We start from the raw sequence: 23688 nt of genomic DNA on the forward strand, positions 1-23688 counted from the left end.
TCCTGATGAAGGACAGAAATTAAAAAAAAAAAAAAAAAGAAAAAAAAAAATGTAAAACCCCATTTCAAATGATCTGTCTTGGAGTTTAATAACAGCGTGTTGTGGGATAATGTCAAAGGAATGCAGAGGAAACCTGAGACCTGATTGCTGCAGTCAAGTTAAGTGCATTGCTGAAAACACATAGTTGATCTTCAGCTGTGCCAGTGCCCAGCGGAGCCGCTGCAGGCTCCTCCAGGCTGGGGCAGCACTTGGGGTACAAGGGCCTGAAGGCTGCCTTCAACAAAAACCTGTCCTACTTGCTGCCTAAGCCTGGAGTAGCTAAATTCTACCTGACTTTATGTTTTAATTATGAATTTTGCAGGGCCCCTGCAGGTCCCTTACTTTGCATGCCCACAGGGGCTGGCTTGAGGCTGAGTAAACTCACCCAGATTTGTTCCCAATGAGGATTCAGCCTGGATGTTCTTCCTCTGTTTTAGCCCTGGGGGTCTCTTTGCTGAGCACTCCTATCCTGCACCCCCAAGCACAGTGGGGCTTGTAACACTGGGAAACAAGGACAGGGAGCTTTGCTGCCAGGGAGCCAGCAGCCTGGTGCGTGGTGGCAGGTGTGTGTTCAGCCTCTGGGAAGATCGCTCCAGGGCACCCCAGTCCCTCTGGGCAGGGATCTCTGTGGCAGCTGGTGTCCAGACCTGCCCTCTGAGGGAGGATCTGGGGCATCCATATCTGCCAGCCCTGTATGGGCAGCTGCCAGGGAAGCTGCAGGCAGCCTGGGGAATACACCACAGCAATTCCCAATTAAGCTCCCAATCCTGCTCTGCTCATTTGTCGGGAAGGGAGTCCTGAGGCTGTGGAGGGAGGAACTCTCCTTGCTAAGGCTTACCAATTGAAACAGCACTGGAGTCAAGGGGCTGCCTTTCTGCCTGGCTGAGCTAAGGGAAAAGCAGTACCAGGTAAGAAGTACAGAGTCTTGTTCCTCCCAAAGTCGGATACCTGACCTTCTTCAGCCATGCACCCTTACTGGAAGGCAGCTACTGTCTGTGCAGACCTCAGGTGGGAAGAGCTGCACTCCAGTTCCTCTTGCATGCCATTAGAGAAGTGAACCAAGCAGCTCTTGGGTGTCACAGTACATATGTAGCTTAGGAACCTTTGTTTTCTTGAACACCAGGTATTCTCCATGTTTCTTCTGCTTTCTATACAATCTTTTAACGGTTTAAAAGAGCAAGCCAATGTGAACTTCAGGGAAGGGCATGGCCAGTGGTTACTGGCAGTTCCAAATGTGGTAAAGATGCTGCCTCTTACTTACAGAGTGCTGTGCTTTATAATGTTAATTTTTTCTAATGATCCTGAACAATACATTGGCTACTACATAAAGCCTAGCAACCAGCAGCCTTTTAAGATGGCATATATTATGGGAAATTTGTGGTCACTGAGGAATTAATGTGCTGTGTGCTTGTATTTATGACTCTCTTGGTCATTGATTTAAGTAATTTCAAAAATGTACTGTAATTTGGGGGTAAGGCAACTGTGTCAAACATGCCTGTCCAACCACACAAAGTTTCACTGCTTCAAGGTATACCCAGAATGTGAGATAAGATTATTGCTGAGACAGAAGATAGTTGAAGATGCATCTGCAGAAACAGACCCTATTAAGTCTCTTACCAAGGAACTGAAGAAGAGAAATAAAAGCTTGTGTCTTAGAGATCGTGTTCTCCCCACTCTCCTCCCTGTTTATTTGAAGCAGTGTTGCCAGGCAAAGATGAAAGTGGGAGAACCAAGCCCAGACTGGTCAGCTGCCATGTGCTGGGGCCTCTGACTCAGAGCCTCAGAAGCTATAGGAGTAATTAAATTCTCCCAGTGCTCTCTTATATTCATGTAAACCTTTTTTGTTGTATCTTTAAAACCAAGTAGGATGGGAAATAAATACAGTCAAGCCCTGAAAAAACACAGCTGTAGTCTTAGCTCAGCTAATCAGCCTGACTTCGGCAAGCTTTTGGTTCACTTTAGTTTCAGCATAAGCCCTCTCCCACCTCTGATTATTTTAAACATTAAGCACTAATATATAGAACAGAAATATGTCAACCTGATGGACGCCTCTTTTATTTGGTGCTTACGGTCCTGCTCATTAATTGCAGCTGTACAAATGATCCTGTGCCACAAATGGTGGCACACATCCTGGGTGTGCTCTGGGAGCGGAAGCGCTCACGACACGCTGCCTCTCGGGCCCTGCTGCCACCTCTGCTGTGACAGCGCTCTTGATGCTGCCCTTACCCCAGAGGCGTTTACTAACAAAATGCAGAGCATCCTCGGTGTTTTATTCATGTGTTTTGCATTCCTCCGTGCCCAGTTAGAGGTGTGAATCCCAGTCCTCCCCTCGAAGGTTCTTTCATCTGGGGTCAGCGCTGGGTGGCTGTCGGCATACAAGCGGACTTGCCAAAGCCAACAGTGCCTGGGCGTGCGCGGGAATGAGCGGCGCTGTCAGCGGCTCTGCGCCAGGCAGGCGGAGTCTGCCACCGCTGGGGCTCCGCAGGGGGAAGCGCCAGAGCCTGCAGGAAGGCTGGCAGCCAGCAGGCTGGTGGGGAGGTTTGCTGTTACAGCACACAGAAGTAACAACCACTGTGAAAGTAAAAAAAAAAGCTGGGCCAACTCCTCAGACCACTGGCCAGGCTGCCAGGAGTCGCGTGTGCTGCCGTTTGGAGGAGCAGAGTTTGATATTCCGCTGGGTGTGAACTCCCAGGCTGACAAGGCAAGCAGTGCTCCAAGGAAACCATACCTGCAGCTGCTGGGGAGATGGAGGGCTTTGTCCCCGTATCAGTGTTTGCCTCTCTGCTCTTGCAGAAGAGAGGAAGGCAGCCCAAAATTCTGCCTCTTCAGCAGCTCACAGCTGTCCACGCTCACTCCCACCAGCTTCCGCTCCCACAACATTGTCCTTGTCAAAGATACAACCCAGGGAAGTGCTGCTGTGCAAAAGCAATCCCCAAAATCAGTGAGATATGCCTTTGTTCAAAGAGGTGAGATGCTCTCAGGAGTTGGATTAGATCAGCAGTTCATCAGGTCAGTCACATTTTATAGTTAGGTGCAGGTGGCAGACTAATGAAAGAACTGTTTTTGTGGATATCACTGCAGCGTTGGTGACGTGAGTGGTGAGAGTCACTCCAAAGTTTTGATTATTTCATAACTAGGGGAAAAATTCTGTTCTTATCATTTGTGTTACAAGGAATACACATAGTCAATAGAGTATATTTGTGTTGTACCTGAGAGTTTTTGTGCAGCTAGAACTGCACAAACTGGAGTTTGTTTTCAGATTGTTCTGACGTGGCCAAGTACTGAAGCTCCACTGTCATTCGCCGCACCGAGAAAAGGCAACAAACCTCTCATGGATTAAATTCTTCAGATTCCATTTTTCTTGTTTCTTTCCACAGATCCTTAGAATTTGCACAAGATACACACCAGAACAAGACACCATGACCTTTTCAGATGGCCTTACCCTAAACAGAACTCAGATGCACAACGCCGGATTTGGCCCACTGACCGATCTCGTGTTCACATTTGCCAACCAGCTCCTGCCTTTGGAAATGGATGATACAGAAACAGGTCTCCTTAGTGCCATCTGCCTCATCTGTGGAGGTATTGTACTGCATGGATTCTAATGCATTTCAAAAGGACAGACATGATCATGTCCTCATTTATGTTCTACTTGTTTTGCTTTCCTTTACTTAAACATATTTTATATATATATATATATATATATATATATATATGTAAGATTATTATATGTATTATATAAGCCACTTAATGCTAAAGGTTTGATTTCCACTGGTGATAGTTACTAGTTTTATTACTGATAATTTGAAAAAAGTACTGAAATCATTCTGTTAAGCAACCAGTCCTATTGTTTGCCTGACAAAGGGCATTGAGATGCTTCACAGAATGGCTGGAGTTGGGAGGGACCTCTGGAGATCAGGTTTTTGCTAAGCAGTGTATGGGTACCTGCATGAGTGAGCTTTCTTACAGCAAGATGCCCAGTTACTCAGCTTTTACTCATAAATATAATTGTGTGCATCTGCACTGGTTTCAGTCACATGGTAGCCATTGGTGATTACTTTCTTTAGCAAAAAAATGTGTTTTGCTTCCAAACTGGGGCTGAAGGTAACTTAACAGGGTGATAATCAATTAAAATCATAGGCTTAAAATGCAAAAAGTGAATTCTCAGATAATTTCCAAAATACTCTGTAAATTTCTGTTGGTTTAATCACTTGGTCTCTCTCCTCCTTGACAAAATCTGGATTAGCAGTAGAAACACACCTTGTTTTGCTGGACCATGTTGTTGAAACACAAACTGGGTACTACAAGTGAGTGTTTGAAACACAAGAGTCAGTCTTTGCTGGCGGTGGCCCTTTAGTACAAAATCATTCCGATTTTATGTGTCTCTAACCCTAACCCATTAAAAGCATTGATGGGCTCCTCGATGTCAGTGATATGTGACTCCTGTGTCCCGGTGCAGATGGTGGCATCTGTTGTCATCCAAGCCAGCACTGCCATCTGCTGATTCCTGATGGTAACTCACTTTTCTGTAGTAGTGGTAAAAAATAGCTATAACCTCTGAGTACCTGGGATGCCTATCAGTGACATATATAAAATCAATTCCAAAATATTGTTTGCAGCAATGTGTTTTCCCCTTGAAGAGGAAGGTACAAGAGCAAACTGGTTATTCTTGACCACCCACTTTCCTTTCCAATCACCAAGGAAAAAAATGAATCCATGTTTCAGAAAGTTGTGGTTTATCCTCTTCCTATGGAAGGCTCACTATACAGTGTGCATTGTTTAGTGGGGAAGAAAATTCATGGAGTTCTAATTGAGAAGATGGAGGAGATTCTGTGATTTGGAGTTTATTTTAAAAAATAAATATTTAAAATCATATGATGATAATTTTTCTACAGATCGCCAGGACCTTGAAGAACCAATGAAAGTGGATAAGCTTCAGGAACCCTTGCTTGAAGCACTGAAAATTTATATCCGAAAGAGACGACCCAACAAGCCTCATATGTTCCCAAAGATCTTAATGAAAATCACGGATCTTCGTAGCATCAGTGCAAAAGGTACAGTTTCTCCCAATAACTCAGCAGGAGTGGCAGTGTTGCATTTCAGAGGAACTGGCCTAGACACCTGGGTTGTTATTTTCTAAACACATCTAAGAAAGGTCCTTGTGACCTGATTCTTCCCAGCTTCTTTACATAGTTCCTGCCTTGAAATTGGTTTTGTTTTAAACATGCATGGTGCTCCATTCTCCATGCAAGTGACAGTAAAAAAGATGTTGTAGGTGCAAGTAGTGGCAAATCATTAGCATCTTGCCTTTGTTAGTCATTTTAGGACAAGAAAAAACCTTTGTTAATGTTTACAAGAGGGTCCAGATCAACATGTGCTTTGTATCACCAATGGCTTTTAAAAGCATCTGGTTACAGACTGCAGAAAACCCGTGTGCAACCAAAATTCCCCTGAACTGTGGTCTGATGTATTAGAGATTTAGAACTGATTTGAGCCAGCATTTTGGAGATTCAGCCCAAACTAATCCAAACTAACCATACCTAAACACATTTTATGCAGTCTTGTATGTGCTGGATTGATCCTGTGCAATTCATAGTCTAAGCACTGTCACACATTCTCTATAGCACAGGCGTAGCTGAATGCTTTCATTTCATCAGAACAGGTTCCCTGACATACCAGTCTGAATAGAGTCTAAAGTGCAACAATTCTTATTCTTATGGTGGCTGATGCAGTTTCACCTTCTTACTCTGCTTACTCAGCAACAGATTTCTACCCCTGATAGATGAGAAGGCACATGAGCTTGTATGTACAGGTACCTGTGTAGGCTGGATCTGTGCTTTTGGTAAGATTACTGATTTCATTTGACATGGTTTGAGGAAAGACCCAGGGGAAAAACCCCAGCAGTTAATTCACACAACTAAACATGCTTGTTTTGAATTTAATCCTTAACTGCTCCACTTCAAACAATATAAATCCAAGTTAAAATATTAAGTTACAGCTATCTTAATAAAAAGAAGAGAGCAAATTAATTGGATTGATTAGACCCAAAAGAAGTGACTTGGAAGGGAAACACCAGAGCTAGAAGCAAAAGCATTCCTAAAAAGGAACTTTACCAGGTTATCTAAAGCTTGCAGTTTACCCTCAAGTAAAACAAGCTCCATCCAACTGAATCTACAAAATAAACTTAGAGCAGCATTGAGCTATAAAAGCATTTAGGGGAGCCCTTTTGTTCCACTGTTTATACTTGTGGGAATTCCATTTCCACTTCCCTCCTTCTTTACCAGAGCCTTCCCGCTCCTCAAGAACACAACTCCTTAATTCAATTCTTTTCATTCTGACATAAGTATTTAACTCTAATTATATCATTAATGTTTCATAGTAGAACTAAATCATACCAAGGGATGGTGATGTCCTGGAGGGCTGGGGATGTCTTGAGTTTCGTTTTAAAAGATGTACGTTAGACGATAATGACTTGGGGTGGTACCTGATCCCTGAAAGCAAACACCAAAGAAAGCATTGATCTGAAACACTGAGAGTGTCTGCTTTGGCATTAGAGGTATTGCAGCCAAAGGGTGAAGTGTTTGTGGGACTGAAGCGAGACAATTCTGAGTTCTTCTCATCTTCTGAGTTCTCTCTGGCTCTGCACTGAATGACCACACAAACACTTCAGTGCACCTGACATAACAGTAGAAAGCAGGTGTTTAACATGGCCAAATTGAATCCATCAGCACAGCTCTGACAATAGCTGGCTTTTGGAGAACCTCTCAGCATCAATCTGCATTAATATCTTTCCCATTACAGTTATTTAAGGGACTCTTAAATCCACTTGGAAAGTCAATCATCGCCTTTGTAGATGATTTTTTTGATGCTCCTCATCTAAGGCATAAACACTTAAATTCTCCCTTCCAGCCTGGAGTGAGTAGTGCTCTCTCCAGCACGTCCACTGTAGCAGCATTGATAAGCTGAGTATTTATTTCCAAAGGATCACTCTTCTGGAATGGTTTTTCAATAACCAAACTATTTTCTCTGTAATTTTTTTTTTGTTCTTGTTGTTTAAAAAACACAGGTTCCTCTTCCATTGGACTCCAATTTTAAGATGCTCAGGAATGCTGAGGTTTATGGCTATAAATTGCTTGATGCAGAGTTCCCTCAGTGCTGCCTGCCCAGTGTCCAGCAGGGCATTGGCTGCTGTGTCCATGCTGTGTCCCTGCCTGCTGACCACACACTGAGACTTTGTGCTGGGCTTTTTTTCTCCCTAAACCAGGTGTTGAGGGCTTCCAGTATGAGTGGGCAGGACGGATGCAGTAATTTTGTTTAATCCTGCACGCCCTCATCTGCAGAGCCCCCTCTGCCTGGTACTCATGACAAGCCCAGCACAAAGAGCCTCAGCCAAGGCAGAGCTGAGCACTACTGAAGGCTCCTTCACACCTTGGTTGTTCATTAGCACAAGACAAGATGCCTGAAGAATACAGAAGGCAGCTTCCCCCCCACCCCACAAAAAAAAAAGTACCATTTTGCCTGAATGTGTTATTTTATAAAGTAATTGTTTGTTAAATTCTGCATCTCATTTCACAGTTTTCTCTATGGGAAGGAAACATTTTGACTTAGATCGCTGCAGTCAGTTCTCCTGCAGGATTCACCTCACCTATTTAACATAGGCAGAATTTTTATCATTCTTTGCAGAGTCAGTACAGTATAAAGACTAAATGTTATTCCAGTTTAAAAAGACATCGACATGATCACAGCCTAATTTAATTTGTCAGTATAATTTAATGCCATTTTGGGTCCTTCTTTAAAAATAGGCAGCTCATCCAATTCACCTGTATTGACATATCAGTTGTATGTGATAGATTTGAATTAATTTGTTAAGGAGTACTCACCTCCCTCCCTCTTGAACTGCATGAAGCAGATCACTCACACACCTTTGTGTGCAAGAAGTATAGAAGGAGACACCCAATCTATGAACAGAATACATGCTGAAATTCCTCCTGTAATACTAACAGAAAGGAAATTGTATGAATCGTGCTCATGGGAAGGATTTTGTGTTTTCTTTTTAAAGGTGCAGAACGTGTCATTACATTGAAAATGGAAATTCCTGGATCCATGCCACCTCTTATTCAGGAAATGCTGGAGAACTCTGAAGGACATGAACCACTGACACCAACCTCAAATGGAAATACTGCAGAACACAGTCCCAGTATCTCACCTAGTTCAGTGGATAACAGCAGTGTCAGTCAATCCCCTATGGTGGAATAAGACATTTTCCAGCTACTTCAGACATTCCTAATACCTTATGTACAGGGATGAAAAGCAAGAAAACATTTTTACTGCTGCTTAGTTTCTGGACTTAATATATATCTATATATGTATATATATATAGATAAACTCAACAAGGACCAAGAAATTTTCATATGTATCGATATATACTCCTTGCTGTTTAAACTCTTAAAACTAGAAAATGCAAACTTTTGAAACTCTAAATCAGCCATTTCATGCAAAAAAAAAAAAAAAAAAAAAGAAAAAAAAGTTAAGCTTCTGTTTTCTTCTCTGAACACTCAATATTGCATGGTGACAAGACAGATCTCAGTCTTCAAATTCTGGTTGCATTTCTGATGACTTTGTACATACAAATCTATGGCTGTACTCTCCATACTGGATGTTTGGTGCTTTCCTTTTATCTCTCATACCTAAAACGATCAAGACACCAACCACAGGACATGGACTACTGTACACATCCAGAGAAGGAAGTTGAAAGGACCGTCTGATTTAGTTGAAATACGAAAACTTGTCCTTGCTACCCTCAGTTTGCATCTCCTTCCTTGTAAAAAGTATACAAAATGTCACTGCCCCAGCAGAAGAGGTATCAGTATCAGCATTAACTGCCAGATCAGTTATTCAGATGTCATTTGTTCCACTGTTAATGTCACTTTAAAGTTTAAAGAAGTGGTTTCTTAGCTGGCTGGTGACCTAGCTCCACAATTACCTGCTCCATTTTGACAGCAATGCTATAGCCTCCAAGGCAGGAAACACTTTTCAGTGTTACCATGTTTTTTGTTTACTTGTTCACAAGCCATTAGGGAAACTTCATGGGATGATAACCAGCAGACTCACTTAGAGCTTTTCAATCGCTGAGTCCAGGGTATTTCCTTAAGAATCAACTGCCAGGAATAGCTGGGCTTTCCAGCCTTCCTGGTGCTAAGGAAGTACAGCTAGGACTTCCAGAAACACAAGGAGAGAATCTGCCTTCTTGGCCTTGTTAAATCACTATGAAGCAGAGTGAAAACTGTGGTAGAATGGTTAACAGATTTAAAGTGTCAGTTTCTTAGGTTTCATTTAAAGCACTAGTGGAATTTTTTTTTTTTTATATATTCTAGCAAGTCTGTGATGTACTTTCACTGGCTCTGTTTGTACATTGAGATTGTTTAACAATGCTTTCTATGTTCATATACTGTTTACCTTTTTCCATGGAGTCTCCTGGCAAAGAATAAAATATATTTATTTTAAAAATTGTGTATAAGCAGTCCCTCTAGCTCAAATTTTACACACACACACACACACACACACAGTAGTTTTCCATTTTTTAATGTTTAAACTTCATTTCAAAAAGCAGGTTTGCTGTTTGCAACCATGACAATTAAAATGTGCTTTAGCACAGCTGTCTAGAACATCTCTACAAGCCAGTCAGACAAATACATGACATTTCAATGAGTAAAAAAGAGCATAAAACTGTAGGTGTAAGAACAAAATGTTAAAATGCCTACACACAATAATAAAAACCATCAATTACATTATCACATAAAATAAGTCAAATGTACAAAAGTTTGCAACAGAGGGGACAAAAGGACAACACAAGATACTTGTTGGAAAACATTTTTGTGCTCTTTGGGCACTTAATTAAACATATCAAAATCATCATCTTCATCAGACTCTGCAAAATATTTCACTTCTTTTCTAGCCCGGCCCGTCCGTGGCTTTGGGGCAGTTTCGGAGGCAAAGCCTGACTGGAAGATTTCCACATCAGAATCCTGGTCAAAAGCGGCCTTCTTGGATTTCTTTAGAAAAGAAAAGACAAATCAGTTCTGATGCTTTGTACATTTTCTATTTTAACACTCAGAATTGAAAAAAAACCTCTTTAGCATCCAATTGCTAATGACACGTCAGCCCCCAACACCATATTAGCAACTTATAAGGACTTAACTTTTATGTAAAGGAATTCGTGAGGTTCTTTTACAAAGAGAAGAGAGCATGGAACTGACCTTGCTTGGTGTGGACTTGGGTGTTTTCTTCCCAGGGTTGTATTCGCCTTCATTTTCTGAACCAGATGCTTTCCTTTTCTTTGCCCCTCTGCCTTTTCCTAGGTCAGAGATTATGAGTTAACTTTGTTGCTTTTTTTAAAAAATAAACTCCAGACTTCATCAAACTGAAAAACCCCCCAGTGAAGTCACTTTAGTATGTCCACATGTTAAGCTCAAACCCAGTTTACTACTCAAGCTTCTTCACAACATCAGTATGGTACAGTATTTTTTTATTTTCTCAGTTTTAAATCTTTTCTACTTGTTCCACAGTCACCATTCACCCTGACAGCTCAAGCTGTCAGTTCAAGACAGGCACAAAGTTCATGAGATCAGATAATTTCTACACTGAAGTAGAACTACAAGTCCTTGGTCACCTTCTGCACTGATTACAAAGCATTAATTCACTGTTACTGTTTAGTAAATTTACTTTTAACCTCAACCATCAACACTGGCGCATCCTTTACAGACCCCTCCAATTACACTGCTTGCTGTGCTGTGTTGTGAGGGCTCAAGACAACTGGGATACCAAAAAATGGGCTTAAAACCCCAGAAAGTGCTACTTAATACAATTACTACCAGAATTTTACTGGCTTGGAAGGAGTTAAGCTCAAAAAAAATGAGCAATATCCAGTAGAATGGAAGATGGTGTGTGGGGGGTGCAGCTATTAAATGCATTCCCAGCAGTGAAGGTCAGATAAAACATCCACACATGGTTTGCCAAGAAGTCAATACATTGTATTTGCCATAGGAAAGGCTGAGTAATTTACCAGTGATCACTGTACTCATAACTCACCACAATTATTGTGGTTCTTACAATAATTGTGAGCCCTGTGCTCCGGAGAGCCCAGGGGTGACTCTTACCTTTGGGTGCTGCCGTCTTCTTTGGAATGCCAAATTCTGAATCTGAATCAGAGTTCACAGTTTCCACCTTCTTGGCCTTGGGAGCTCTTTTAGGCTTAGGGGGCGCATCTAGTTTTGCTGTTGGAAGTTAAAAGATACTAAATGAATTCACAAATTGGTTGGACATATTAAATTGTACTAGATACTCCAATTATGGCATGAATGGCAGACATTAAAACAAGATGAGTGATTTCTGCACTTGGGGAAAACATACTTCTGGTTTTATGCTGGAACTGTGTGGAATAAGCAGGAGGTTTCCTGGGTCCTGCTCTGAGAAGGATTGGCACACCCAGTACTATTCCAGGGTTCCTGGCTGAATACTGTTTCATCTTTTCGAGTACAAACAGGTTACTAGTAGGTAAAGAAGCAACAGAAGTCCTCCAGCTTGAATACTGTGACCATGTCTGGATACATTACAGTATCCAGCTGCTTGTGACATTTTTGCTTTCAGGGCGGTATAACTGTGGACATCTTTCCCCAGGATTACTGCAGGAGTTTGGGAAGCAGTGCCTCTGTCTCTGGGACATTGCTTTCCATCAATCTCAGTGAAAAGAATTTTGGAAAATGCTGAAAGGAGAGGAAGGGAACATTCTGCATTTCCTGGAGAATTTCACTCAGTGCCACACAATTAATGTGGCCATCTTTAAAAGATGGTCATTGGAATGTTCCCACAGTGAGTGTCAAGGGATCGAATCACGGAAGCATTTTGGTCAGAGAAGACCCTTAAGATCATCAGGTCATGTGTTGTGTAGGCTCACAGATAAAGTGAGCCATGCAGAAACCTCAGATACACACCTGACCTACCCTCTATCAGCCACAGGTGCCTCAAACAGGCACCTGTACAAACACTCCAGATACCAGGGATGTGGGTGTTGGTGAGAACTCAAATTTAATTTTTGGGATCACAAGGGGGATGTGGCTGGAGAACAAGAGAGTGTCTCCACAAGCATTCTGGTTATGATGCCTTGAATTGCAGAGAGGCACAACACACTGCCACTGGATTTGCTCTTCTCTGGAAACAGAGCCTGGTATCAGTGGGTAACTCCTGTGAAGTCTGTCCAAGGGACAGCAAACCTCTTAGCTGCTACCTGGTGGCTAAAGGAACAGTCCAGAACACTGACTTCCCTCTGTACTAAACATAGGGGGATTCTCATCTGCTACTTTAACTTACAGCCCTAATGGCTGCACAGGTGTGAAGGATCTCCTGACAGCAGCTTGATGGCAAATCAGCTCAGCCAAGCTCTCCACTAGGTAGCAGGGCAGGAAACAGAGCATGCGGCACAATCAATGTACACAGGCTCTCAAGAGCCCAAGTGTTTGGCAGGATGTCCAGGTACGGTATCAGTCCCACAGGTGATGCAAAGAGTAGATCTCACTGCTAGAATCTCAGCAGCTGGGCTGTTCAAAGGTGTTCAAGCTGAGCAGCTCCTTATCAAGAGTTAGCCTGCTTTTCAAACTTCCTTTAGGCTTTACTATAAAGCCCTAAAACCACAGACAGCTCAAATAGTTATGGAAAAGTTCAGCTGTCTCTTGATCCTCTGTAGTGAACAGCAGAGGTCAAGAGATTTCATCGCAAACAGATTGGAGTCTGAAGTCACAGAAAATCAAACAACTCTGGAACAATTGTTTCAGCCCCACACAATAAGCACTACCAGTGTGAGGGTGAGTGGGTGGAACATTATATTACCGGAAAATGGGCTCTGAGGAGGTGCTGCCAAGTCCATGAAGATGGACTTAAAATCAAAGACACTATGAAAAAGGGTAACCAGATGACCAATGAACTAAACCTGCTGGGTTATCACTGAACTGTCCAGCTGTGATGATGAAAGTGTGGCATGTCTGATCTGGACAGGAAAGAAGAGAAGAGCTGAAAACTGGTGAAAGCAACCTGTCACGTTGCCATGCACTGAAAAGGTGTGCTCCTAAGGCTACTCAGAAGGCAAAAATTTAACTCTTGCTTGCAAGAGAGCTGGTTTATACCTATTTTGTGTGTGTACACGTTAATCAGAAACTCAGAAATAGGTCACAGCTCTATTTTAAGGTTTCAAGTTAGGCTAATGACAATTCACTTACATCCAGACTCTCAAAAAACAGAGAGGGAGAAAGATTGAATGTTAAATTGCATCCATGCCTGGCTACTGCATACAGAGTTCACTCTTCCATTTGCTGGAGTAGAGAAATTCAATATAAAAGACTATTCTATTAGAGATCAGCTATTTCTGTATGCAAATCTTTATTTACTGTACTACAGAACTCTACCAACAACTGGAAGTGTTTTCAAATCAGTGAATTCAGGCATTCACTGATTTGAACTGTTAACAAATTAGAGTGGACACAAAGCATCAAGAAATAGATTAGAAATACAGAGGCAATGGGGGAAAGGGTGAAAAGATGCTGCGGTTCACTGGTGCCTAAAAGAGAAAACAACTTTTTTTTTCTCATTTTTAAGAGAATAAGTTAACTATTTTAACTGGCTGCTTTCTTGTCATTCTTCTTGAGGTATCTTTTTTTACAGAAGAATTAATATTAAGTTCAGCTGCAAGTTGGTCAAAAGAAGTTTAAAAAAACAAAGGCCCTAGTATCACAGGGAAAAAATGCAAGATGACAGTTCTAAAAGCTGTCTAATAACTGAAAGTTGACTCTCCTCTGAGAGTCAACTTCAGAGGAGAGACTCTCCTCTGAAGTCTGAGGAGAGTCTCTCATCCTCTGTTTCAAGAGGAAAAAATGATAGCCATCTGTGCTGGTTTTGGCTGGGACAGAGTTTGTTTTCTTCATTGTAGGTGGTATGGGACTGTCTTTTGTATTAGGGCTGGAGATGATGTTGACAATGCAGGGATATTTTGTTGCAGCTGACACTGACTCAAGTCCTTTTCTCTTTCTCACACCATCACACCAGCAAGGAGCTGGGGGTGCACAAGGAGCTGTGAGGGGACAGTCTAGACAGCTGCCTCCAACTGAACCAAGGGATATTCCACACCTCCTGGTGTCATGCTCCACTTTACTTAACCCCTGAAGCTAAAAACCTCCCATTAGTTAAACTATTTGAAGGCTGAACACCACCTCCGGACGTGGATGGTAAGAAGTTCTGACACTACTAAGTAACCAGTGGAAATAAATAAATTAATATTATTAAAGACCTGGAGAAAGTTCATACCCTGTTGCTGAATTTCACAGAGCTCAAAATAAATGAAAGCAGTTCCCACTTTGAAGGCTGAAGAGACAATGAAAAGGTGAAGGTGATGACTTTCAAATAAAAGGACTGGCTTCCAGGCCAATTCTATACATACCCTTTTTAGCAGCTACTGTTTTACTTGGAATTTTCTCTGTTTGTTTTGGGGCAAAAGATGATGAGAAAACAGGAGCAGAATCCTCATCATCACTGTCCAATTTTGTTGTATCTACAATCACATAGTAAGTTTAGAATAAGATCCATTCATGGCATATATTAATTACATCAATATTAATTACAGAAAAAATTATTCTCAATAAGTGTTTGTGATGCTACAGCTATGGATGTACTGTGACTTCCTTACCTATGATACAAGCTTTGTTCCTCTAAAGATCAGAACTTCTTTCACTTTTCCCCTTTATGAAGAGAGAGGATGTGGACATCCTTCTACTGCAGCTACTCTGTGAAGTTTGTGTGTACCACTCCCCAAAACATCCCATTAATAGTTGCTATCAAAGTTAAACAGAACTGTGAAAACAATCTCACCATCATCTGTCTTCTGAGAGTAAGATGGAAAAGAGAAGATGTTCCCAAAATCTTGATTTTTCTTGGCTTGAGATGTTTTTCTACTTACAAGAAAGAAAAAAAAAAAATTCAAAAAAAAGGGAATTACATGAGTTACATCAAGCACATACTGAAGTACGTGGACATCATAATATCCATGCAAAATTTAAATAATCCTGTTTTAACATTTCCAGCAGCAGTCAAACCCTTTAAACTGACATCTAGCCAAGAACTCCAGGCATTTAAACTTAACAGAATTACATTTTTTTTCCATAGTTCCCTATACCAGACTGGCAAAAGACAGAAAAGAGAGAACCTTTAAAAACATAGTTTACCACATAATGCTACAGACACTGTATCATAACTATTTTTATATATTATTATATTATTCTTTTAAATCATGAGTCACCCCTGCATAGGTCAGCTGCAAGGCTGGGATAACATACACTTGAATTCCTCCACAGTTTATTTTTCATGGTGCATGTAGAGCAGCAACAGGCTGCTGTTTCTCAGTTTTGTTCAGACACTTTTGCATTGAAAAGATTATTAATAAAAAAATCCTACTGAGTTACAATACTTACTCTGGAGATGGCTTTGATTTGGCTGGGGAGAAGTCATACTCATCTTTTTCTAAACTGTCTGAGGGAACAAACTCATCCTCTCTGTCATTTGTAACTGGAGAGGCTTTTACTTTGAGCTCATCCAAATCGTTGTTATTGTTGGCATCATCATCATCGTCTGCATCATCTTCTTCTTCTGAGAAGTCAAAAGTGTACTTGGGCCTCTCAGCTGAGAAAAATCACACATGCACACAATTCAGGAGAGTTCTTCATGTTATATAATACAGGTACATATACAAATCAAACTGGAAGTCAGTGAACAATCCCTGCCTCAGAGTACACAAGACAAAAGAGTGGTGGATAATAAATTTGTTTCAGCCTGGAAGAATAAAGGGCTCAAAAGAATAAAAAATAATTTAGATGTTAGCAAACATCCAACACCCCTTGTGGCTTGCCCAGACACCTTCAGCTAAAGGCATTATGGAGACATTGTGCATCAGTACCTTGAGAAGCCTTCACTTAAAATTGAAGCTTTCTTGAATCCACCATTTGAACATTCTTCCTTAGTTTCCAGAAACTCTGTGGGGGTTTTTTAAATGATCATATACTCATATATTTTCCAAACTTTATGTCTTGGTTTTCATGGAGTGTTCAGATTTTCTTGATAATTTTTTCTTGCCTTGTAGGCCTTATTTGGCAGTATAATTGTATCAGATTATTTTTGTTTGTAAGAATATCGTCTTGTCTGTTTCTTCTATAATTCCCTAGTTTAGTGAGTAATTTCTATTCCAGTGCTAAGAATAGGGGACAAGATTTCTGATCCAAATTACAAAATCTTTCATAAGAAATTCCTGATCTTGACATTAAGAGTACTCTTCACACAGTGAAGAAAATGTAATGCAAGTTACCTGTAGGCAATAAAGTCCTAAGGGAAGTCCTATGGTCAAAGGAAAATGTGGGTTTATAGTTGAAACTTTCAGTCACAATACACAATTCACAAAATCTTGGGTACCTGCAGCTCTCCTAAGCAGAGAGTCTCTTGGAATAATCACGGGCTCATTATCTTCCAAATCACTTTCAGACTTGGATTCATCATCTGACCATGGGTTTCGTTTCTTCACTTTTTTTGCACTGGATTTTGTAGATGATGGTGTCCTTCTTACCCTGGCACCTGCCAAAAGTAAAAGCATTTACTACAGTCAGGTTAAAAAAAATATTTTCATCTTTTTTAATTGTTTACAAATTTAGCATAAATTTTCATCTTAAGAAGTTCTCCTTTAAACATTGTAAATTTTCTTCTCCTCCAAACGTTGTAAATGTTCTTTTGCTCCCTGAAGGAAGATTCAACATGAAATTATTTCACACAGAACCTGACTGGCTCCTGCCAAAGAAATTTGGTTTGGGACTGAAAAACAAAGTCCCTAATTTTAAGTTTTGCCATCAAACTTGTGTTTCTTTAAAGGCTTCTAGAGTTTTACAGGAAAAGAATGTGCAGTTTTCCATTATTCAGGGAACATGATCAGAAACAGTTTTTGGAAAAATACAACAAACATGGGAAGTAGAGGATATCCTATTGCAGGGAGGGGGTAAAAATGTGGTCAGCCAGCTGCAGGGCAAGCTCAGGGCTAGCTGAGCTAATTTGCGCTGGCTCAACAGCGACTGTGGGAGATTTGAGCTGCAAGTACACAAGTCAGTCATAACTGCACTCAGTGAATCTACTCAGGCTGGATAATCCCCTGAATAATTAAACCCAGATCTTATCTCAGAATAATGATTTGTGCAACAACATTTTTTTTCCTTTTTTCTGAATAAATAAACCCCCTCATACTTAAACCTTCTCTTCTGTCTCCAGCTTTCTTTTTTTGTTGCTGCTTCCCTGTTACTGTGTATTCCTCAAACAGCAATAATAAATTCCCACTAGCAGAGGAAATGGGGAAGTGAATGTTGGTCACCTGCCAAGCCACAGCACCCACAATTTTCTGAAAGTCAGAACGACTGAATATGTCAATAGAAAAATACATTTATTTAATCAAGTCCTACAATCTATACTACTACTCTGACTGAGGGGCTGAAGGTGACTGCCCTGTCCTTCAGTATCAAAGAGCACAGAAACTAGACATTTCAGTTTGCAAGGAATTAAACTCATTATGTAAAAATAATCTATTTTTCTATACACAAATTTGAAGATTTAGGACACCCCTGCCCCCACAATTCAAATGTAGAAAATGTAAGATCCATCACCCCCAGAAGAGTAGCTTACACAAAGAAATTTCAGAGTACTTTCAAATATTTCATTTTAGGGAAGAAAACCAGATGAAATAGTGATTATTGTGCTGTATTTCCCTTCTCACACTATTAAAAATGCATTTCATGCCCAGTAAATACTCAACTAAGGTGAACTATGGCTGTGCAAGGGTCTTACCAGGCTCCTTCTTCTCTCTCTTGGGTTTAGGGGTTTTAGCTGCTGCAGCTGATGCATTCAGTGAGTCATCCCCACCACCCTCAGCTGGCACACCACCAAACTCTTCATCAAATTCCATTTTTATTGCTAGAGAATCAGTTTCACCCTAAAATTACAAAATAAAATTATTTACACCTTTATATTTCAAAACTGAACTGGAACAGTTTTTCAGATGATAATAAATGAATGTAGACTAGTATATCAACACTTGTTGAGTAGTCTTGGAAAGAAGTTATCTCAATCAAAACACCTGAACAATAAGCAGTCTCAAGAGGTTTTCAAATGTAAAAGAAATCCAGTACAAACTTCTAATGCATTAGGTCAGCAAAACAGTGCAAATACAGCACCAGTGACAATCCGGCAATTTGGATTTATGCTACTGGAGTAGAAAAATACACCAGCTAAATAATAAATAACTGCAGCAGTCATTTTGTTTTACCTTTTTCTTTTTCAGCAATTTCCTGCTGGCATCAGCTTTCATGGCAGATGTAATCTGTGGAACTATTCTTCTGCCAAATGGTGATGGCATGGTCTCTTCCAGCTGGAGTTTCTTCATCTTGGGTTTCCCCACTTTGCCTTTTATTGGTTTGCCAACCATGCCAGCCAGAACATCTTCTCTTTCCTGTGCTTCTACTTTCTAACAAACAAGGGGAGGCAGGAGGGGGGACACACATTATTTTTAAAGAGGACAAAGTGGAACATGATGATTATTTAAGATTCAGCTCCTTTTTACATGAAGCATAAGGCTCCCCTTAATTCTCACTTGAATTGGAACACAATTTTCAGTTCTGGAACAGAGTTCATTAATCTTGGTAAATTCATTACTCTGTAGAGCTAAAACCTAGATTTTTATTCAAGAATAAATACAAACTTTTGGACATTGTTGCACTGAAAAATCTTTCTTCTCTTAAGTTTTTATTTCACAAGTATGTGTCTGGTACTGTTATAAGTTTCCATTATTTCAGCATTTAACTTAGAAGTTTAGCTTTGAAGTGTGTCACTTCAAAAGACTGTACCAGCCCTTTTCAGACAACATGGAAAACTGAGGTTCAGCAGGTTACCCACCAAAGGGACTTAATCTTTTTTCCAGAATTACTGATGAGGCAAACTAAGGACCTCTCATATAGTGTTTATAGTCTACACATATAATTCCTGAATGTACAATTCTGAATTTGGTAATACTTCCTGCCTCACAAAAAATTAGATCATGTAGAACTACTGTATTAACATGACCAGTTACTACTCACAGGTTTTTGTGTCATAGAAAAACTAACCTTCTCCTGGTTATTTTTCTTTTAATATCACTGACTTGGAAAAAACAACAATTGGATAGATGCAAAAACAGTCCCTGAGAAACACTACTAAGACACAGATATCCAATACTGATTTCCCAGTTACCATTATATTGTGAAATGAATCTACTTTTGTTTCAAAATGTGGTATTTTAAAATTATTTTTCTTAAATTCTAACTCATTTTTATTAGCTAGTGTTTTTAATTAAATTAATATGAATTTCATGTTTTAGAAATATATATAAAGTAAAACATACTTCAAGCTCTTCAACAAAGGCTGCCAGATCTTCTTTCCAGAGGTCTGAAGGAGATTTCCTTTTAAGATCATTTAGTTCTCTCTCCTAAAACATCAAAGTAGTATAGAAAATATAAGCACAACTAAAGCAAATGCCACGGAAGACTAAGCATTCCCAACAAGCACATCAGCATTTACTGTGCCATTTTAGAACAAGCCTTCCAGGTGTACCAACCTTGGAATCTCTCTGCTTGATCAACTCTTCCACCTTCTCTTTTGTGAGTGACCACAGGGACATGTTCAAAATGTAGTTGAAGTCAGGGCCAGAGGCTGGACCAGAAGCAGAGGAAGCATCATCATTTGCATTCTGAGAGTCCTCCTCTTCTGCTGCCTGAGGTGAAACATTCCCAATTACAAGTATTAGTGATCTTAGCTGTGTGCATGAACTGTGACTCTGCTCCAAGGCACCATCACAGAGTAGCAAGGAGTGCCCTCACAGATTCAATAACCTGAACATATTCTGGACCTTTCCAAAAGGCCGTGTTTCTGTGACCTTCTAGAGCTGATTATTTAATCATTTGATTTAAGAAAACAAATTGAACCTGTGCTAGAGCCTTGCATGCTGCTGGCTGCAGATACTGGTCCTGTCCCACCCATCTCTCAGGGCTGAGACATTTGTCCTTTGGGTATTCATAGATATCTGTTCCTTTAGAAAATGAGCACAGTCCTTTGAATAACAACTGGTATCAAAGACCCAAATGTGCAAACTGGGGCTTGAGAGCAGATAAAAATTTCTCTAATTAACAGTTTTGTTTTAAAATAGAAATCATTCCACAAAGTTAAAATATAATATTAAAAATAAAAAACAAATGTGAAATCAAAACAAATAGCAAAAACATTGGCACACATACAGGAAAGGGATGGGTGACAGAAATTCAAAGCTGCTTTTCAAAGCAGTTCCATGTGCCCTTAGTAATGGAGATGTAACTTTGAAATTAAACTCATCACATCTCTCTTTTGGAACAACAAAAACTGGTTGGTTTTAAAAAAAGCAGAAACAAACATAGGTCAAGGTCATGGTCAAATTCACTACAATAACTTTAAAAGTCATGGCCTTTTTCTGTAAAGAAACCCATGTTTCTTTACAGAAAAACAATAAGTTATGAAGAAATAATTACATTGACTAATTAGTTGTAAGTGTGGGGAAACTGATGCAGCACTTTCTGCATCAGCCAGTCAGAAATCAAGTTGCCAGTTTTGATTTGGGTATATTAAGAAATTCAGTCCTCTGCAATCTCATTTTTAGACTTGTACTATCTAGTTTTCTTCTAAGCATTTTCCATATACAATACCAATATTACATGACTTTATTTATGTGTAAGTTCAATGGTTTTTTAAATGGAAGCCAATAAGGAGAAATGAATAATGTTTTTAAAGTGCTATGTGTGTGTTATAAATTAAGTTAGACTACTAGAAAACAAGCAATATAATTTATAACCGTAACATCATCAACAATATCTAGATTATTACCTTTTCCTGTGCTTCTTTCCAGGCTTTTACTGGATCAGATTCATAACCTCTCTGGACCAACATCTGAATCAAATCTCTTTTTGATCTGTTCTCTACAAGATGCACACAAACATAGAGGAGGCGAGGTTAAAAAAAGAAGGAAAGTCAGTGTCGTGAAAATCGTGCATGTAAGTATTTTTTACTACACTTAAATACTTTCCAGATCTCCCCCCACTGTTAACAATTCTAATTTCCGTTTACTCACCAATTGTAATTTTTCCTTGTATCTTCTCCAGGATGAAACGAGCTTGGTTGTTCAGCTTGGTGGACTCCGCACCCAGCATTCCCACGAGCCACTCCTTGCGCAGGCTGTAATAATGTAACCGCAGATCAAAGAACTCCTTCAAGATGTCCTGCACAGTTTCGTACTTCTTTAAGCACCCCATGTGATCAAACAGCACCTAGAAAATACAGGACAGACTTGAGAGAGGCTGTGTCAAACTTTGTTGGCCCTTGTGTAAGTGTTCAGTTCTACTGCACAATAAAAGCACCGTATAAAAAGTGGTACTAGAGTGTGAACTTAAACCTGACTTTGGAGCTACACAGCACAGAGCTGGATGGTCTTTATTTTTAGTCACAAGGAGATTTAGGATGAGATTTATGGCAGTACAATCAAATAAAAAGACAGCTATATAGAGGGATATGCCTGAATTCACTTGAATGACTAATTTTATCTACATATTAAATCACAAGTTCAGCAGCAACTGATGATTCACAACTATTTAATATAACAGTTGCAAAGCTTAATAATCCTTAATAATCTTTCAATTCAGCTGTGAAATCTGTCACTTTTCAGCTGTGAAAACTACCATCCTTTAAGTCCAAGCACAAAGTAAGAAATCATTTTTACTTGATCGGTGGAATCAATCCTGTCTGGCTTCTGACATCTCCAGTTTAGACATTTATAGGTGAACTAGTCACCCTTGGTGCCCTCCATAGTCAACTGAAAGAAATAAACCCCTCTAGGGGATAATTCATCTATCCAAAATAGCTATCTGGGAGCTGGGGTACAATGGCCAAGCTCACATAACTTTTTAAGGTTCTTACCCTAGGGCAGATTAATTCCCACACAGGTACAGAAAGCAGCCCTTACAATTTATTATTTATTTTGGCAGGCAGAAAATGCAGGAATTCAGCTGCAAAACCTTTTGTAATCTGTGAAATGTAAAACTGACAACAGATTCTCACAGTAGTTCCTACAGTTGTTTAAACATGTGAGAAATACCATCACCCTGATCTGGTAGATTGGCTTTTCAAGTACAATCTAGAAAATTAGTTGAGCAATTCTAAGGTCATTAATTTATTTTTAACCTATTTTCACATAGCTTTTGATGTACACAGCAATAGCAACAATAATGATATTTGTGTTTTGTGGTAATATCTGAAAGTAGCATCTCCCATTAAAAAAACAGAACTGTTTTTCAGTCTCTGTAAAGACAGGATGTTTGGAAGTCTTTGCAGACATTAACTTAAATTACATTTAAATCCCTCTCAGAATAGACAGACATGTATATTTATTCATATTCTTAGTAATTAACAGCACTATTATGTCTTCAGCAGCTTAAGAACTGTGTTTACTACACCTTACCACCTAAAATTTGATTTATGCTGGTGGAAACATTGGATCATTTAATTCATATTAGAGGAGTTAGGGTCCTGCAGAAAATGTAATTTGTCTCAAGTTTAAAACTCAAATCTAATTATAATATGGCAGAAAGTTATTTGTATGATCTACTTTACTTTGACCACTTTTGGTTCACTGCACAGGAGATTTTCAATTACAGGAAGGCAACCACCCCAGGCCTGTCTTATTTGAAAGACTCATCATAAAACGGATTCACTTATTCATATTGACTTATTATTGGTCATCACTACAGTTTTCTACTATTGATACAACTTCAAATACACAATGCACTATTCAATACCAAGAACCAAAGTTTACTACAAAAACATTTGATTTTACAACAAACAACAGTAGGGATTCTAATAGCCAAACATGAAAAAGTTACCATAGAATTACAAGTAAGACTTGTTTGAAGCTTAAAGACTTTGTGCAATCCAGCAGCTTCTGCCTGCGCAAGCTTTTCTTCTGTCATTTTCACAACGAATTTCACAGTTGTATCAGTGTGGTATTCCTTATAGTCAGAAATTAATGCTGGAGTTTTTTCGGTCCCATTCAACATAGGCTCTAGAACCTGTTCTTTGTACACCTGTTTAAAATAGGGCAGCAAAAATCAGAACCACTTGAAAGGCCTTGAAACTGTAAACCAAATAAACAACATAAACTTTCAAAGCTCTGTGCATTACATCTGGTACCAGTTACAACTTACAGAACCAGTGTAACCTGCGAAATGCAGGCCAAGAGTAGCACAAACAAAAGAGGCAGAAACCAGGACAGAAAAGCCTCCTGTAAAGTGGATTAAGAATGAGAAGCAGGTGTTCTCTGTAGCATGGACAGCTGATGGCACAAACAGAGAACCATCTTCTACAAAAGCACACTGGAGAATGAAACCATGTTCCCTTCCATGTATGTTTAATCAGAAATTGTGTTAGAAGTTCACACAGATGAAGGACTAAATAATTCAATGAGGAATTCTTCACTGT

General features: G+C 39.8%; 2 protein-coding genes across 11 annotated transcripts in view; one reads left to right on the top strand and one right to left on the bottom strand.

Annotated features, from left to right (window-relative positions):
- The window catches only part of RARB (retinoic acid receptor beta), a 321234-nt gene extending 311391 nt beyond the window's left edge, over positions 1-9843 (top strand). For all 7 annotated transcript variants that reach the window (XM_030231742.2, XM_030231950.2, XM_030231763.2 and 4 more), the window contains 3 exons: positions 3417-3621; positions 4935-5093; positions 8099-9843. In XM_030231742.2, the coding sequence (XP_030087602.1) occupies positions 3417-3621; positions 4935-5093; positions 8099-8295 (561 nt within the window). In that variant the 3' untranslated portion in view covers positions 8296-9843. The remainder of the gene's footprint in view (positions 1-3416; positions 3622-4934; positions 5094-8098) is intronic.
- The window catches only part of TOP2B (DNA topoisomerase II beta), a 61194-nt gene continuing 47111 nt past the window's right edge, over positions 9606-23688 (bottom strand). Inside the window, exons 23-36 of one of the 4 annotated variants that reach the window (XM_009086126.4) lie at positions 23094-23294; positions 21290-21485; positions 21046-21137; positions 19751-19906; positions 19538-19621; positions 18428-18625; positions 17950-18094; positions 16540-16698; positions 15549-15756; positions 14950-15029; positions 14522-14632; positions 11196-11312; positions 10296-10393; positions 9606-10091 (exon numbers count right to left, since the gene is read on the bottom strand). In XM_009086126.4, the coding sequence (XP_009084374.1) occupies positions 9930-10091; positions 10296-10393; positions 11196-11312; positions 14522-14632; positions 14950-15029; positions 15549-15756; positions 16540-16698; positions 17950-18094; positions 18428-18625; positions 19538-19621; positions 19751-19906; positions 21046-21137; positions 21290-21485; positions 23094-23294 (2007 nt within the window). In that variant the 3' untranslated portion in view covers positions 9606-9929. Of the gene's footprint in view, positions 10092-10295; positions 10394-11195; positions 11313-14521; positions 14633-14949; positions 15033-15548; positions 15757-16539; positions 16699-17949; positions 18095-18427; positions 18626-19537; positions 19622-19750; positions 19907-21045; positions 21138-21289; positions 21486-23093; positions 23295-23688 lie in introns of all 4 variants that reach the window. The other 3 variants (XM_009086128.4, XM_018909601.3, XM_018909600.3) reach the window with 3 other exon arrangements.

This window comes from Serinus canaria, chromosome 2 (genome assembly GCF_022539315.1).
Source record: "Serinus canaria isolate serCan28SL12 chromosome 2, serCan2020, whole genome shotgun sequence".
NCBI classification, from domain to species: Eukaryota; Metazoa; Chordata; class Aves; order Passeriformes; family Fringillidae; genus Serinus; species Serinus canaria.